The sequence below is a fragment of the Medicago sativa genome, chromosome 3, assembly GCF_051527215.1.
Source record: "Medicago sativa cultivar Bolivia chromosome 3, Bolivia_mono, whole genome shotgun sequence".
Taxonomy (NCBI): domain Eukaryota; kingdom Viridiplantae; phylum Streptophyta; class Magnoliopsida; order Fabales; family Fabaceae; genus Medicago; species Medicago sativa.
In genome coordinates, this window is record NC_140751.1 from 37,481,648 (window position 1) to 37,494,592 (window position 12,945).

The 12,945-nt window shown below is 34.1% G+C and overlaps 1 protein-coding gene across 1 annotated transcript; it reads right to left on the bottom strand.

Moving 5' to 3' along the window:
• Positions 1 to 2,881: 2,881 nt before the first annotated feature.
• LOC146937466 (FBD-associated F-box protein At2g26860-like) lies at positions 2,882 to 8,809 on the bottom strand. The gene is made up of 3 exons (XM_085751757.1): positions 7,573 to 8,809; positions 6,799 to 7,476; positions 2,882 to 5,886 (listed from the first exon to the last, which is right to left on the bottom strand). The coding sequence occupies exons 1-2, from the start codon at positions 8,614 to 8,616 to the stop codon at positions 7,369 to 7,371; spliced, it is 1,152 nt and encodes a 383-aa protein (XP_085607883.1). The 5' UTR covers positions 8,617 to 8,809; the 3' UTR covers positions 2,882 to 5,886; positions 6,799 to 7,368.
• Positions 8,810 to 12,945: the final 4,136 nt, after the last annotated feature.

The following is a 12,945-nucleotide window of genomic DNA, read 5'->3' on the forward strand; positions in this document are numbered from 1 at the left end:
AAATCATTGTTTATCAATAACATTGATAAAAAAGACCAAGAAAAAGTTGAAGTAATTCTTGGTTTCAAGATTACTAGATCAGAAAAGAGAATTTTTTTTTTGATAAATCTCACAAAGTTGAGAAGTTCTTAAGGAAATATTATTATTTCGCCGTAAACTTGCAATCATATATTATGATCCAAGTGTAATAACACTTGAGATGGAGTTAGAAAAACAGAATATGTGAGCATCATTGACAGTACTTAGGTATGTCACTGAATGTATTAGACCCGACATTGTTGATGTCGTAAAACTCTTGTGCAAGTTTACTAGTAGACGGATGAGAAGCATTGTCATGCTATAGAAAGAGTCATGAGGTGCCTTAAGAAGACTATGACTCTAGGATTACTTCATGAGGAGTAACCTATTGTACTTAAATTGTACAATATATAAAATAGAACATCCTTCAGATGAGTATTTAGCGACTAGTGACTGCACATTGAGCATCACTATAGGAGTTGTTTGTTTAAACAAATGATATTGACTCAGTCCACTATGGAATTAATCTGGGATGAGAACACTAGAGAAAACTAGTGAAGAAGCAAGTTGATAAGATACTTGCTAGCTGAGAACCCTTAGTGGATAAAACCGTTTCCAGAAGTGTTAAATCATTGTGATAGTCTGCAGCTATTACAAAAATTGAGAATCGTTAGAGACGATAATTAAGGCATGAACACATAAAGGATTAGAGAGCTAGCTACTCTCAAAAGGAACGGTTAAAGTAGATCATGTACGTACTGATAAAGAATTAGTTAATCCTTTGACGAAAGGAATTACTAAAAAGAAAGTCCTAAACACATCCAATAGGATGGGACTTATGCCCAAAGGTCACAAGTGATGGTAACCCGACCTGCATGACTGGAGATCCCAAGAAATAGGTTCAATGGGTAATAACAAGTCACAAGTGATAGAACATGCTATGATAAAAGTAAGAAAGCATGATTCCTGCAGCGATAGAAGGATGAGATAATAGAAACTCTTAATGAGATCTATACTCTATTTGGAGTGGAGTAAATAGCTACAGGAGTACTCTTGATAGACTCACCTATACGAATGTGGAACTAAGGGCCGGTTCCTATGGGATTCGGGGCAGAATACCTAGAGCGTTCGTTAAACCGGGATACACGTGCAAGGCCATAAACGCACGGGCTTTTAGAATACACCTTATGAAAAGGTTTGTGTGTGGGTTCTATGTCTGAGATAGAGTTCAATGCTGTAAGCAACTCTTGTTAATCAGAATTTTACTCGCTATGCAAAGGTTCAAGTTGTAGGCGACACCTTTGTTTACTAGCAAATCTTATGGAGACGTCTTTGACGTTATTTCTGAAACCATTTTTTAAATTCAAGTGGGGGATTGTTGGAACATGTGTGGAAATTGAGTAAAAAAAGACTAAACACAAATTCCCATGTCGGGTAGAACTAGTGTTGTGTGAATTGAAAAAAGTGGAAGTCCCACATCGGATGGAACACACACATTAGTAGTGTTTATATAGTGGGGGTGTACCTCTAATTAATGGGGGGTACATAAGCACTAGAGAAAAAATATATATTGTTATATATTTTATTATTTGGAAATGATAAATTAAATAATTAATTTAATCATTATTAGAAAGTGCTTTCTTAGTCCCCAAGTTTTGCTAAAATATTTTGGTACATAATATGATATATTTTTGTACTAGATCTAATATGTGAATTACTTAATGACAAAGTAATGTATTACTTGTTCCCAAAGTTTCTCACTTATTAGTTGTGAATTTTCTCTATAAATAGAGAGCTCACACAGTGCATTCCACACACCGAAAAGAATTTCATTGAGTTGTCGGGAATTCTTTTCTTCTCTTCTCCCTCCGTCTTGTGTTAACAAGTTTCTTCTGCTTCTACTCCTTTCTGTCCCTTTCGGTTTCAAATAGAGCGGTTACGTACCGTATCGAGTGGCTTCGATCAATCGATTGAACCATATTTTAAGAGTGTTCTTAAGACCATAGTCCCTTTTTCGGTTTAATGTCCCTTCGGAATTAAGAGTGGTCTTAAGTTCATAGTCCCTTTCGATAATATAAGTCCCTTCGGAATAAAGAGTACTATTAAGATCATAGTCCCTTTCGTAATAATAATGTCCCGTCGGAATTATGAATGATCTTAACAGTATATAAATTATTTAAATATTTTTCTATTTGAGGAGAAATGGTGGTATCACCATATTTTGAGTGGTCATAGTACCATATTGAAAGTTTGGAGAACTTAAAAGTTAGAATGGTGGAAACACCATATTTGAGTGGTCTTAGCACCATATAGAATGGTAATAATACCATATTAAATTGGTTTCAGTATTAATGAGTGGTCTTAGTACCATATTTGAAGGTGTAATTCTCGAACGGTTTTCTACGGTGCAGTAGTTAACCGCACAGTTGTAGCTGGGCTTGTTTTATCCTGGAGGCGGCGTGGTTGATAGTCTACCTTGCACAATTTTGGGTAGTGCCACGAAACGTCTTAAAGAGAGCGACCTGGTCGTGACTCAACCTAGTAACAACTTCGGTAGATAATAGAATTTGGAAATCCAAATACAATAGTTTGGAAATCCAAAAACAACAGTATGTATACACAAATATATTTTATTTTACTCTCGTGGCAGTCAATTTGTTTTTTTTATATTATGCTAACGTTTGCATATATTTGAAGAGTTAAATGGTAATGCAATGGAGATTTGTGTACCAAAGTGGTTCCACAAAACGAAGAGAATTGAAAATCAGATGATTATACTCACAAATGTGCGTTTGCAAGTCATTTGTGAGTTGGCAGGGGTAACATCTCGAGAAATTTGATTTGGACTTAGGAGCACAAAAGATAAAAAAGATATATAGCTTCAATTTTGGTAGAGCTATAAGAAATGAAAAAGTAAGGTTACCACGCAAAATGAGATGCATGTAAGAGTTTTACTTTATGGAAAACAAATTAATGCAATGCTCTACTTTTATTTTTTGAGGGGATGTTTCGTAATACATTTTCATCTTGTGATAATGTAACCTTTCATATAATTTGAAAGCAAAGACACATCATGTGTCTTACAATGGTGCTGCATTAGCTTCTCCGTCAGTTTATCGATGTGTCTAATGCGACTCAGGCCTTTTTCTCTTCTACATGCGACACGGGTCCCTTCTTCTTTGTTGATAACCTTTTTTTTTTGCATCGTTACATGTCCTCAAGACATAACAACAGACAACACTTTTAAAATGTTGTATAACTTCCTTTCTTGTACGTTATTTAGTAGGCAAAATGTTATTTGTCTTCTTAAGCATTGCCATTCAACTTCTTCTTCTTAAGGTTCTTCACAAAAAGCACAGAGAAATTGAGTGTTCGTGTCATACACTCACTGCCAATTAAAACACTAAAAGAGAAAGCGAAGTGTGAGAAACAATATGAGATTTAAATTACAAAAAAAAAAACCATTAATTCGATCTCATATATTTTTCGATGAATTGTGAAGAACGTAAATTGAGAAAACATTTCATAAAACCTACAAAAATGCTACCTAGATCTTCATTGTGTCTGCAGAATTTAACCAATTTTGTAAAAAAAAAATCTCATCTCCAGCTAATTCTAATCTTACACAACTCCAGGCTTTATTAAAAAGTATATGATTTCGGTTGAATTACACTTACCCGAGACAATGTCATTCCACCACCTCTGCTCGCCCCAGTCTTAAATCGTAAAAAAATTTCTCTATTGGTGCACCTCCACACATCGAAATCACCCTAAATTGCTATCACCTTATCTTTACTGTTAAGACAACCACACCCCATTCCCATGCCTACTTCGTACGAAATGAGTTTTCATGAGTACCGGAAATTATAGAGATGAGCGGTCCCTAACCCCTTATTTTATGTTACAGTGACCCTCAAGTATAGGAGAATTTTCCACAATTAGGATACGTTTTTTGGGCTGTGTCCAATAAATCAAAACAAAGTCTCACCAGGAAACATAGTTTATCAATCCTACAACAAAGACTTCAATAAATATCTCAACAGAATGTCACACTTAATCCTTCCACCTTATTTCAAAGCTTTGAGTAGCACCTTTCATTCAAAACCAACTCATCAGATCAAAACATGTAAAAAAAGAATTATTACATCAAAACTGATATTAAGAATAGTGTAGTGTCTCGTTCTTAAGGTTTCAGGTTCGTTTCACCTCGATGCCAATTTCGGTGGGCTAAGTTAACTTCTAAAAAAATATATATTGTAGTGTTTTTTTATAGGTAAAACCCTCGGTTGCAATTTGTTATTGTTAAGAGTCCCACATCGGTTAGGAGTTGGCCTGACAATTTGTTTATAAGTGGGGGCAATCCTCACCTCACAAGCCGGTTTTGTGGGATTGTGTTAGGCCCAACCACGATTTCTAATAGTTATCTCTCAAATTTCTCAAACCCACATTCTATCCATTGTTTATCTTCAATCTTGTTTGTGTGTTGATTTTTACTTACATGTGAAGAAAACTAATTGAAAAGACCCACATTCTATCCATTGTTTATCTTCAATCTTGTTTGTGTGTTGATTTTTTTGTTTGTGTGTTGATTTTTACTTACATGTGAAGAAAACTAATTGAAAAGGAAATAAAAAAGTCACTGGAAAAGTAATAAACTACTATCAAGCTAAAAATAAGAGCAGAAGCATCAGAGTGAGTGAAAAATAGCGATGGTATCTAAGAGTAGCACAACGAAAAGTTTCAATATCTACACAATCTTGTTGTGGTTCATAGACTTATTAACACTCCACTCCACCTCTCAAAATGGATCAGATCAAAGAGTTTTTAATGGATCAAGAGGATTATGATGCACTCAAACAAACACAAAACAAATAAGGAAGCAATTAAGATTAAAATTAAGCAATAACAAATAACAGAAAGTGAAAACTATAGTAGCAACAAAAGGAGTTGACAGTTTATGAAACAAAAATAAGATATAATAATTAGTGGAAAAATATAGATTGCTTAATTACTTGCGGAATAAGATTTCAACATCTGTCCCTATCAGACCGAATAAAAAAGCAAAACCAAAGGATTCCCAACACTTATATAGCAAAAAGAAGAAAATAGAAATTAGTAGAAATAGTCAGAAATATTGGATTATTTGTCCATTGTCTTACTGATGACAACTTCTCTTGTGTGCAAGGTTCTTCTTCCTTCAAGTGTAGTACTCTTCGCATCACATTCTCTATATGTTCTAATGGTTGTTAAAGTATCCCTTAAACATCTGCATAATACTGTTCAGATTTGGAAGGATTTGAAATTCACAAACAAAAACCGGTTTGTGTTTGAATAAAAGTTGGGGAAATGGTTTTTACCACCATGCTATTCATGATCGCAAATCTCTTCCAGATTAATTGAAAAATACTTTAATTGTCTACGGGACTCCTACACCGCATGCTTCTCTCTGTAAAATAATGTAAAATAATGAAGTAGAAAAATGAGGATAAACCTGTAACACAATTGAAGAAGAAAAAATTAAGTTTGTGTGTAATGGAGAAGGAAGCACAATAGAAGGGGCAAAAATCCGTAACATTGTGCATTTGGAACCATTGCCTCCGCGGTAACCCATTGATCTCAAATCGATGCCATCGCAAGCAGCCAATCACTAAGATTCCACCGCATACCACCATTGTCTTCTGTTTTTCTCATCTTTATCTAACCATGTTCAAAACAAAGCATTTGATCACAATTGATTGGCAAACACATTGCACTCAACGACACCGTTTTAGCAATGAAATCAAAATCAAACGGCCACAATGGAAACAGGCATGAACTCAACACTCGCCGCAACAGTCTCACCAATAATCAATCACCAAACACAAAAAACTGCATAGAACAAAGCATAAATTAAGAATATCAAAAAGTGATTAATGAGAATCAAAACTAAAAAAAATAAAAAATTAAAACAAACCAGAGTTTTCAAGAGTCAAGTGATTATAGTGGTTGATTCGTTTAGACAAAGTTTCTGTAATAGAAATTTATGAAGTGAAAAGAGAAAAACGAATTCAATCATCCCATCAGATTCCATCCTTCTTTCTATAAAAGTTTCTCATGTTTCATTTTTTCCGTTGTTCTTCTGTCAAGATTGTGCAGCAGTTTTTTCTTAGTAGTTTCTGAGTTTCAATGAGAGGCATCAGTTACCTCTTCCTTCTAATCTAATCAAGTTGGTTATCGATGAAATTACTATAAAGCAATGGTTTACAGATTAAATTTGAGAAGGAAAATGAAGGACATTTTTGGAAAGAAAATAGGCTACACCAAAACAAAGTATTGCCTTTATTAATAGGTATAGATAATATTCTCTGTATACTTTTTAACTTACCTACCCGGATTTCACTTGGGTGACTATGGAGTTGGTGACTTTGATGACTTTGTTCTTCTCACTCTCTCAATCAACCATTCTTTGTCATCTAAATAATTTATTTTAATCATTTACACATCCCTCAAAGTCACCAGACCCCAAAGTCACCCAAGTGAAATCCTACTCACTATGCCTTTGTGATGTTGGTTCTTGTGACACACATCATTTCTTTAACTCTATATAAAGTCTGACCAAGAATATTTTATAAGCATCGGAAAATTCTCGCCTTATTATTACCCAAAAGAGTTCTACCACAACATTCTTTGACATGAACTAAGACACCATGCATACACATTTGGAGATAGATACAACAAAAAAGTTATTCAAAAGCATAAACTTAGAGAAGAGATTATAGAACAGGGAGTGGACAACCATACCGTAGAGAGACCAACATCCTGCAATGCGAGGGAACCCCAAAAGCAAAACTTTGAAGAGATGAACATGGGAAGCAATGTCAACAACTTGTTTCTACTGTTGTTTAATAAAATTTTTGTTTTTCACCATTTCCTATTGGGTAGGTACGCCGCCAAAGTCAGAAACAAAGGGCCGCTGAAAGGTGTAATATGATTAAGAGATGCGATAATTAATTATAAAAACGCATGTATAGCTACAACATGAGCGGCGCTGTCATATACAGAAAACAAGCTAAACAACACAACTCAACAATCATGAAAATGTAATTTCAAAATGACGATCATCAGTCATAAATAATAAATAACTATAGTTAAGATTAAGATTAAACAAAACAATAAAAAAATAAAAGAGGAGTTGTGATACATCATTTTCTGAGTAGCATACTAGAATCATTCATCCAGCAACAGCTAAAGCCAATAAATAAAAGCAGCGAAAATTCAGATTTGTAGTTGTACATCATTGAGATAATGAAGTTGGCTTAGAACAGAACCCCTAATTGTTTGATAATCTTCGGGTGGGATTTGAGGTGTTATCTATTTATGTGAATTGAAGCTCACACTTTCCTTGTGATGAAAGACATTGCATTTGGGGGACAAACTGCGGATGCATATCACCACTTCTTCGCCACAGCAGCCTCCGAACTGACAACAATTAAATAAAAGAAAAATCACACATCTGAGGCGGCAAACAAAGATAAAACAACGAATGGTGTTATAAAAGTTAACAAACTAACAAACCTTATAATGAATCACAAGAGTGTGAAGAGAGAGGCAGGCGGAGACGAATTTTTTTAACCAATCCCAAGAAGAAGAAGAAGAAGAAGAAGAATATTCGTCGTCCACAATTGTAAGCTCCATATGAGTTAAATTGAGAAATTGAGTAGTGTCTTGATGTTGTAGTGTGACTTGTGTGCGAAGAAAGTTCACATTGTAAAACAAGTTCAATGGGAAGCAAGAAGAAATAGAGGAAGAAGAGTCAGAAATGTGGGCTTTGAGCAAATTGGGGAAGGGTTTTAACATATCTGCTGTAGCAGCAGCATTATGATCATCAACTGTAACATTTTTTATGAGTAAATCCTCAAGAAGTGGACATACGGAGAGAATCTTAACAAGAAATTGAAGCTTTAGAAAATGAACCCTTGTGAAATGGAGTTTTTTGAGGTTTGGCAAATTAGTTCGAGAACTATGAACATAGTCAATAGTTAGGGCCCCATTCCCATTCAAGTTCAAAACAACAAGAGTTGAACACATTAGAATAGAATGAGTCAAGTAAATGGGGGTAATAGTGGGAGAATGCTGCAAAAAAGTGAGATTGACAAGTTCAACTTTCGTTAATATCGCAGGGTTAAGCCAAGACTTTAATGAATTAGTGTTGGCGAAGGGAGACGCAGACAAAAGAGTTAAAGTTTTGATGGGTTGGCATCGGCGAAATATAAGGTAGTTGACCACGTTAGAATAATGAATATAGGCGTCTTTGTCTCGATGATCATCCTCCATGTCGTTCAGGTTGATATCAAGAATTCTTTGATAGAGTCGTCTCCAGCGCCTTGAGAGACAGGATGTTGCAAAGATTTGTTTTGTGGGCAAAAGAGAGAGGATGTGACATCGTAGCTCGACAGGTAAAGCGCTGATTATGTCTGCTTTAGGCATTGTTAACCAGACTCGATTCCATCGCTTTGAGAGAAGACTTGTGAGGGCTATTTGTGAGGAGGGCAAAAAGGAGAGGATGTGATGAATTAATTCATCTGGTAAATTGCTGATTCTGTCTCTTGTTGGTGCCATATATATTGTTTAAGTTTTTTGTTGATTGGATTGAATTGAATCAAAGAAGAAGAACAATCTGATGAATTGAATATTGGATTGAATTGAATCAAAGAAGAAGAACTCGATCGATAAGGGAGGTTCTGGCGTTATGGTTTCTTTCAATCGTGACTGCTGCTCTGTTTCAAAAAAAAATCGTGACTGGAATTGCATTGGATTGGATTTCAACTAAGTTTCAAACTTAAATAGTTACTCTTTGGATCCTGATGGGTTTGTGCGGGCTGAATTCCTGATAATTGGACATGGAATTTGCTCTTTAGGCCCCTACCATTTGCTAACAAGCACCTCCAACTACGTTTTTTTTCATGGAATGGGACAACAAAAGAATAATTGAAACTCAATTTGAAGGATTGGAGCTCTTCTTACGTCAACTCACTCTCATATTTCATAAGGTGAATCCTTTATTAAGCTTGAATGCCGAAAATGTAGAGTTAAATTTGTTGTTATCACTAATCTCATAACCATAAGTCATCAAACTTTTATTTTATATTTCAGTATTTATATTTTCATTTACCAATACACTAACAAAAGTGTGTTTCCGATAAAATGTCGTATTTTTAAGGGTAGATTGAGAAATCTTCAACAAATTCAAAGGCTTAAACCAAATAAAATAAAGTAAAATAGGGGTCTAGCATCAAGAAACATCTTCCTCTTTGCGTAGCCGTGGTGATGAGAAATCTATTGATGAATGAAATACAGTAAAAAAACAAAATTGCTTTGAAGTTAAATTCTTGAAGTCAAACTCTAAAATGTTTTACATGTATACGTTGGATTTTTCTGGTTAACAAAACCAGGAAACGTTTGTTTTTTTTCCTGTGTATAATAAATACAAATTATATAAATATTATTATAGGTCTAAATTTAAATAAGATTTTAGTTCCTCCAATTATAGTGTTTTTTGTTAAACAAAATTTGTTTGGATTTATTCCTTTGTAAATTTAAAAATTGTTGCTCTTACTCTATACCATTAGCTTATTTAGATACATGGCGTGAGTTTATTAAAAAAAATGGTTTGTCTAACATGTGCAATACTGCACATGTTTAAACAACTAAAACTAAAATATAATAATTAAAAAATAACAATTATTTATTATAAAGTTAAATATTTAATATTAAATGCACAAGTTTCAATACAAATTTACAATTTTAAACTTTTTATCATGTGCAAATTTAGACATTATTTAGACAAATCATGTCTAGCATCTAGTGCATGCTACAACTATACAACAGTCATACCACCCATAAGAACATGTGATAATCATTAGAAGCATTTAAAGTTTAACTTTCAAATTTAAATTTAATTAACATTTCTCATATCATAAGATTACAGGAAAGGAACAAAATAACTTCAGTGCTAACGTAACTAACAAGTGACTTATTTTTCCCATATGAACCTTCTTTATGAGATCTCCAATCACAGAGGTTGAGTTTCCATCACTTTCCGTTTCGAGTGACATATTCTCATTTCCCTTAATTTTCTTCTTAGAAGTTTTGTATTCGAAACCTCTAAATTCACAAATATTAACTATGATGTCTCTAAGTCAATTAACCTCATACTTCATCAAGTCTATAAAAATAAATTCGAATTACATGATACTTTTATACAAGTTTGTTTAGTTGTCTACTAAGAGACGACATATTCATCAATAAAATAAATTTACTTATATATATTTATTCTCGATTCATATCTAATTAACATCATTGTGAATCACGTTTGGTTCAATGGTAGATGGGTTCAACAATAGCATAAAAGCGAGCATTTGTTTGTATTAAGAACAAAGTCCAACATTGTCTCTCCAAAACAAGGTAACCACCGGTCATTAACACCTTCCCAGGAGCAGAAGCAGCCACCCCGTTAATATCAATTAAGCTTAGTTGATTCCACAGATGAAAATTAATAAGGTTGTGTGATGGATGAATGAAAACAACTTACACGGCCATTGGTATACTGTGATGTGATATTTCTTTACTTGAGATAACAAAAATGGTTATTATTCAAATCTCAAGAGGAGTGGTTAGGCAAATTTCAAGCCTGTACGACAAAACACCTAATTCTTTCGATACTTAATAACAAATTTAAAATGTCCAAATATGTGACATAATGCTCAAATCTATTACTCCCTCCGTCCCATATTAGATGACCTAGTTGACTCCGACACATGTACCAATGCATGTGTTTTATCTTTGATATATTCAATTCTCTACTAAAAAAAATTATGAAAATTTAATATTTCAAAAATATTCATCGAGATGAATCCAACAACATCTTACATGATATTATTTATCTTTGTGAATTAGTAGAAAAATATGGTCAAAGTATGTTAAGTCAATAATGTATATTATCAAATAGATCATCTATTGAGGGACGGAGAGAGTATCTAATGAACCAAATGACCGATTTACAAGATAAAAAAGCACAGGTTTCAAGAAGACTGCATAACGGAATCAATACTTGGAGGTGGTTGTTAGATCCTTCTAGTGGTTATTCGGTGCGGGGAGCATATCGCTTTCTCACTAATTCCGGTGAGGTGGTGGATAGGTCTATAGTCGATGACATTTGGCATCAACATATTCCTTCTAAGGTGTCTTTATTTGTGTGGTGCCTTCTCCGTGACAGACTTCCTACCAAGGTCAATTTGATGAGACGGCAAGTTCTTCATCATGACGACGCGGTTTGTGTGTCAGGATGTGGGAAGTTGGAAACAGCAGCTCATTTGTTTTTAGATTGCAACATATTTAGCTCTCTTTGGTCCCATGTCTGGCTCTGGTTGGGTATTTCTTCCTTTCCTCAAGTGATCTTCGTCAACATTTCATTCAGTTTACTAATATGGCGGGGTTGCCTCGATCAACTTTTATGTATTTCAGAATTATTTGGTTTGCCTCTGTTTGGGTCCTTTGGAAGGAAAAGAATGACCGTGTTTTCCAAAATGTGGCTTCTAATACTTCCACTTTAATGGCAAAGGTTAAACTAAACTCTTTCTTATGGTTGAAATCAAAACAGGGATTATTTAGTTACAATTATCATGATTGGTGGAATCATCCCCTTCTCTGTATGGGCATCCACTTAATTTATTTTTCTCTGTTTTGCTGTTTTGGTGGTGCTTGTTTTGCACTTTGTTAATGTAAATATTGTTGGGTGGTTTGCCTTTTGCACGCCTTGTGCGAGGTAAATCACAGTTGTTAATATCATATATCATTTTAGTTTGTTCAAAAAAAAAAGAACATGAATATGAACTGATCTACGACATGTTTGATTTATCAAGATATTAAGAAAAAGGGTATTAGGAATACCGGGATAAAGCTTTCATGGGCAGCCCTCTCAACGACAACGGTAAACAAAGAAAGGTGATCTGAAACAAACAAGAACGTTAGCAGCAGCTGATTTGGTTCTTCCTCAACCGGTACCTTTATGCTTCAAGTTCTCTTCAGATGGAGGAAGAGAGAGTTCACCGTGTACGGTGTATTGGAGACCATATCGTCTTTTATATTGGATGGCCATTAGTGTTTCCCATTATTCCGTTAATGGTTCATCCGGACATCCACTCATTGAGTCCATATCAACTAATTAAATATTTAGTTAATTATCCAATTAGAAATCTAATAGTCTTATTAATTAATTTAATCACTAATCAACTAAGCTCATAATTAGCTAATATAATTATTGTTACCATATTTGCCCACATAATAATATTGAAATATAATAAATAATAAAATATTCCAACATATTGCCTCTGCGTGACTTAACTCAACTCACGCTACCTTTAACACTGCAATTTTCCTTCTCTTCTTCTTCTTCTTTCTTCAACAACCGGAATCTCTTATCTTCTTCCTTATATACCATTTTTAAAAAAATTCAATTCCAATACATGTTATGTAGGGACGGTGAATCGATTAATTTTGGTATATACATTTGTATGATTACATGCGTTAATCCTGTGATGCGAAGAGTTCACATTCTATTGATTTTGAACAGGTTTCATTATCCAGTTATTTAATTCGATTGGCATCAATTTTATGAGATAACGTTGATACCGATAGAGAATGATGATACTTTCCAAAGTTGTTTCGTTTTTTTTTTGTCAGGTAATTTGTGGATAAACAAAGTTTAGAAAGAAAAAAATAATCAGTTTTGATATTTCGGCACTTGATTGATATGCTTTAATAGTTAATAATTATATGAATATATTTGATTCATCGTGTGTTGGACTGTTTTTAGTTTTAACTTAAGTGCTGGCCTTTAAGTTTAGAACTATCGATTCCTATTGTTGAAGAAAGAAGAAGAAGAAGGGA

Bases quoted from the DNA above. Each gene is read 5' to 3' on its own strand.
- LOC146937466 (XM_085751757.1), bottom strand. From the start codon at position 8,616: ATGGCACCAACAAGAGACAGAATCAGCAATTTACCAGATGAATTAATT. The intron at 7,477-7,572 runs GTTTGTTAGTTT...AATTGTTGTCAG, and splicing joins CTCTTGTGATTCATTATAAG to TTCGGAGGCTGCTGTGGCGA.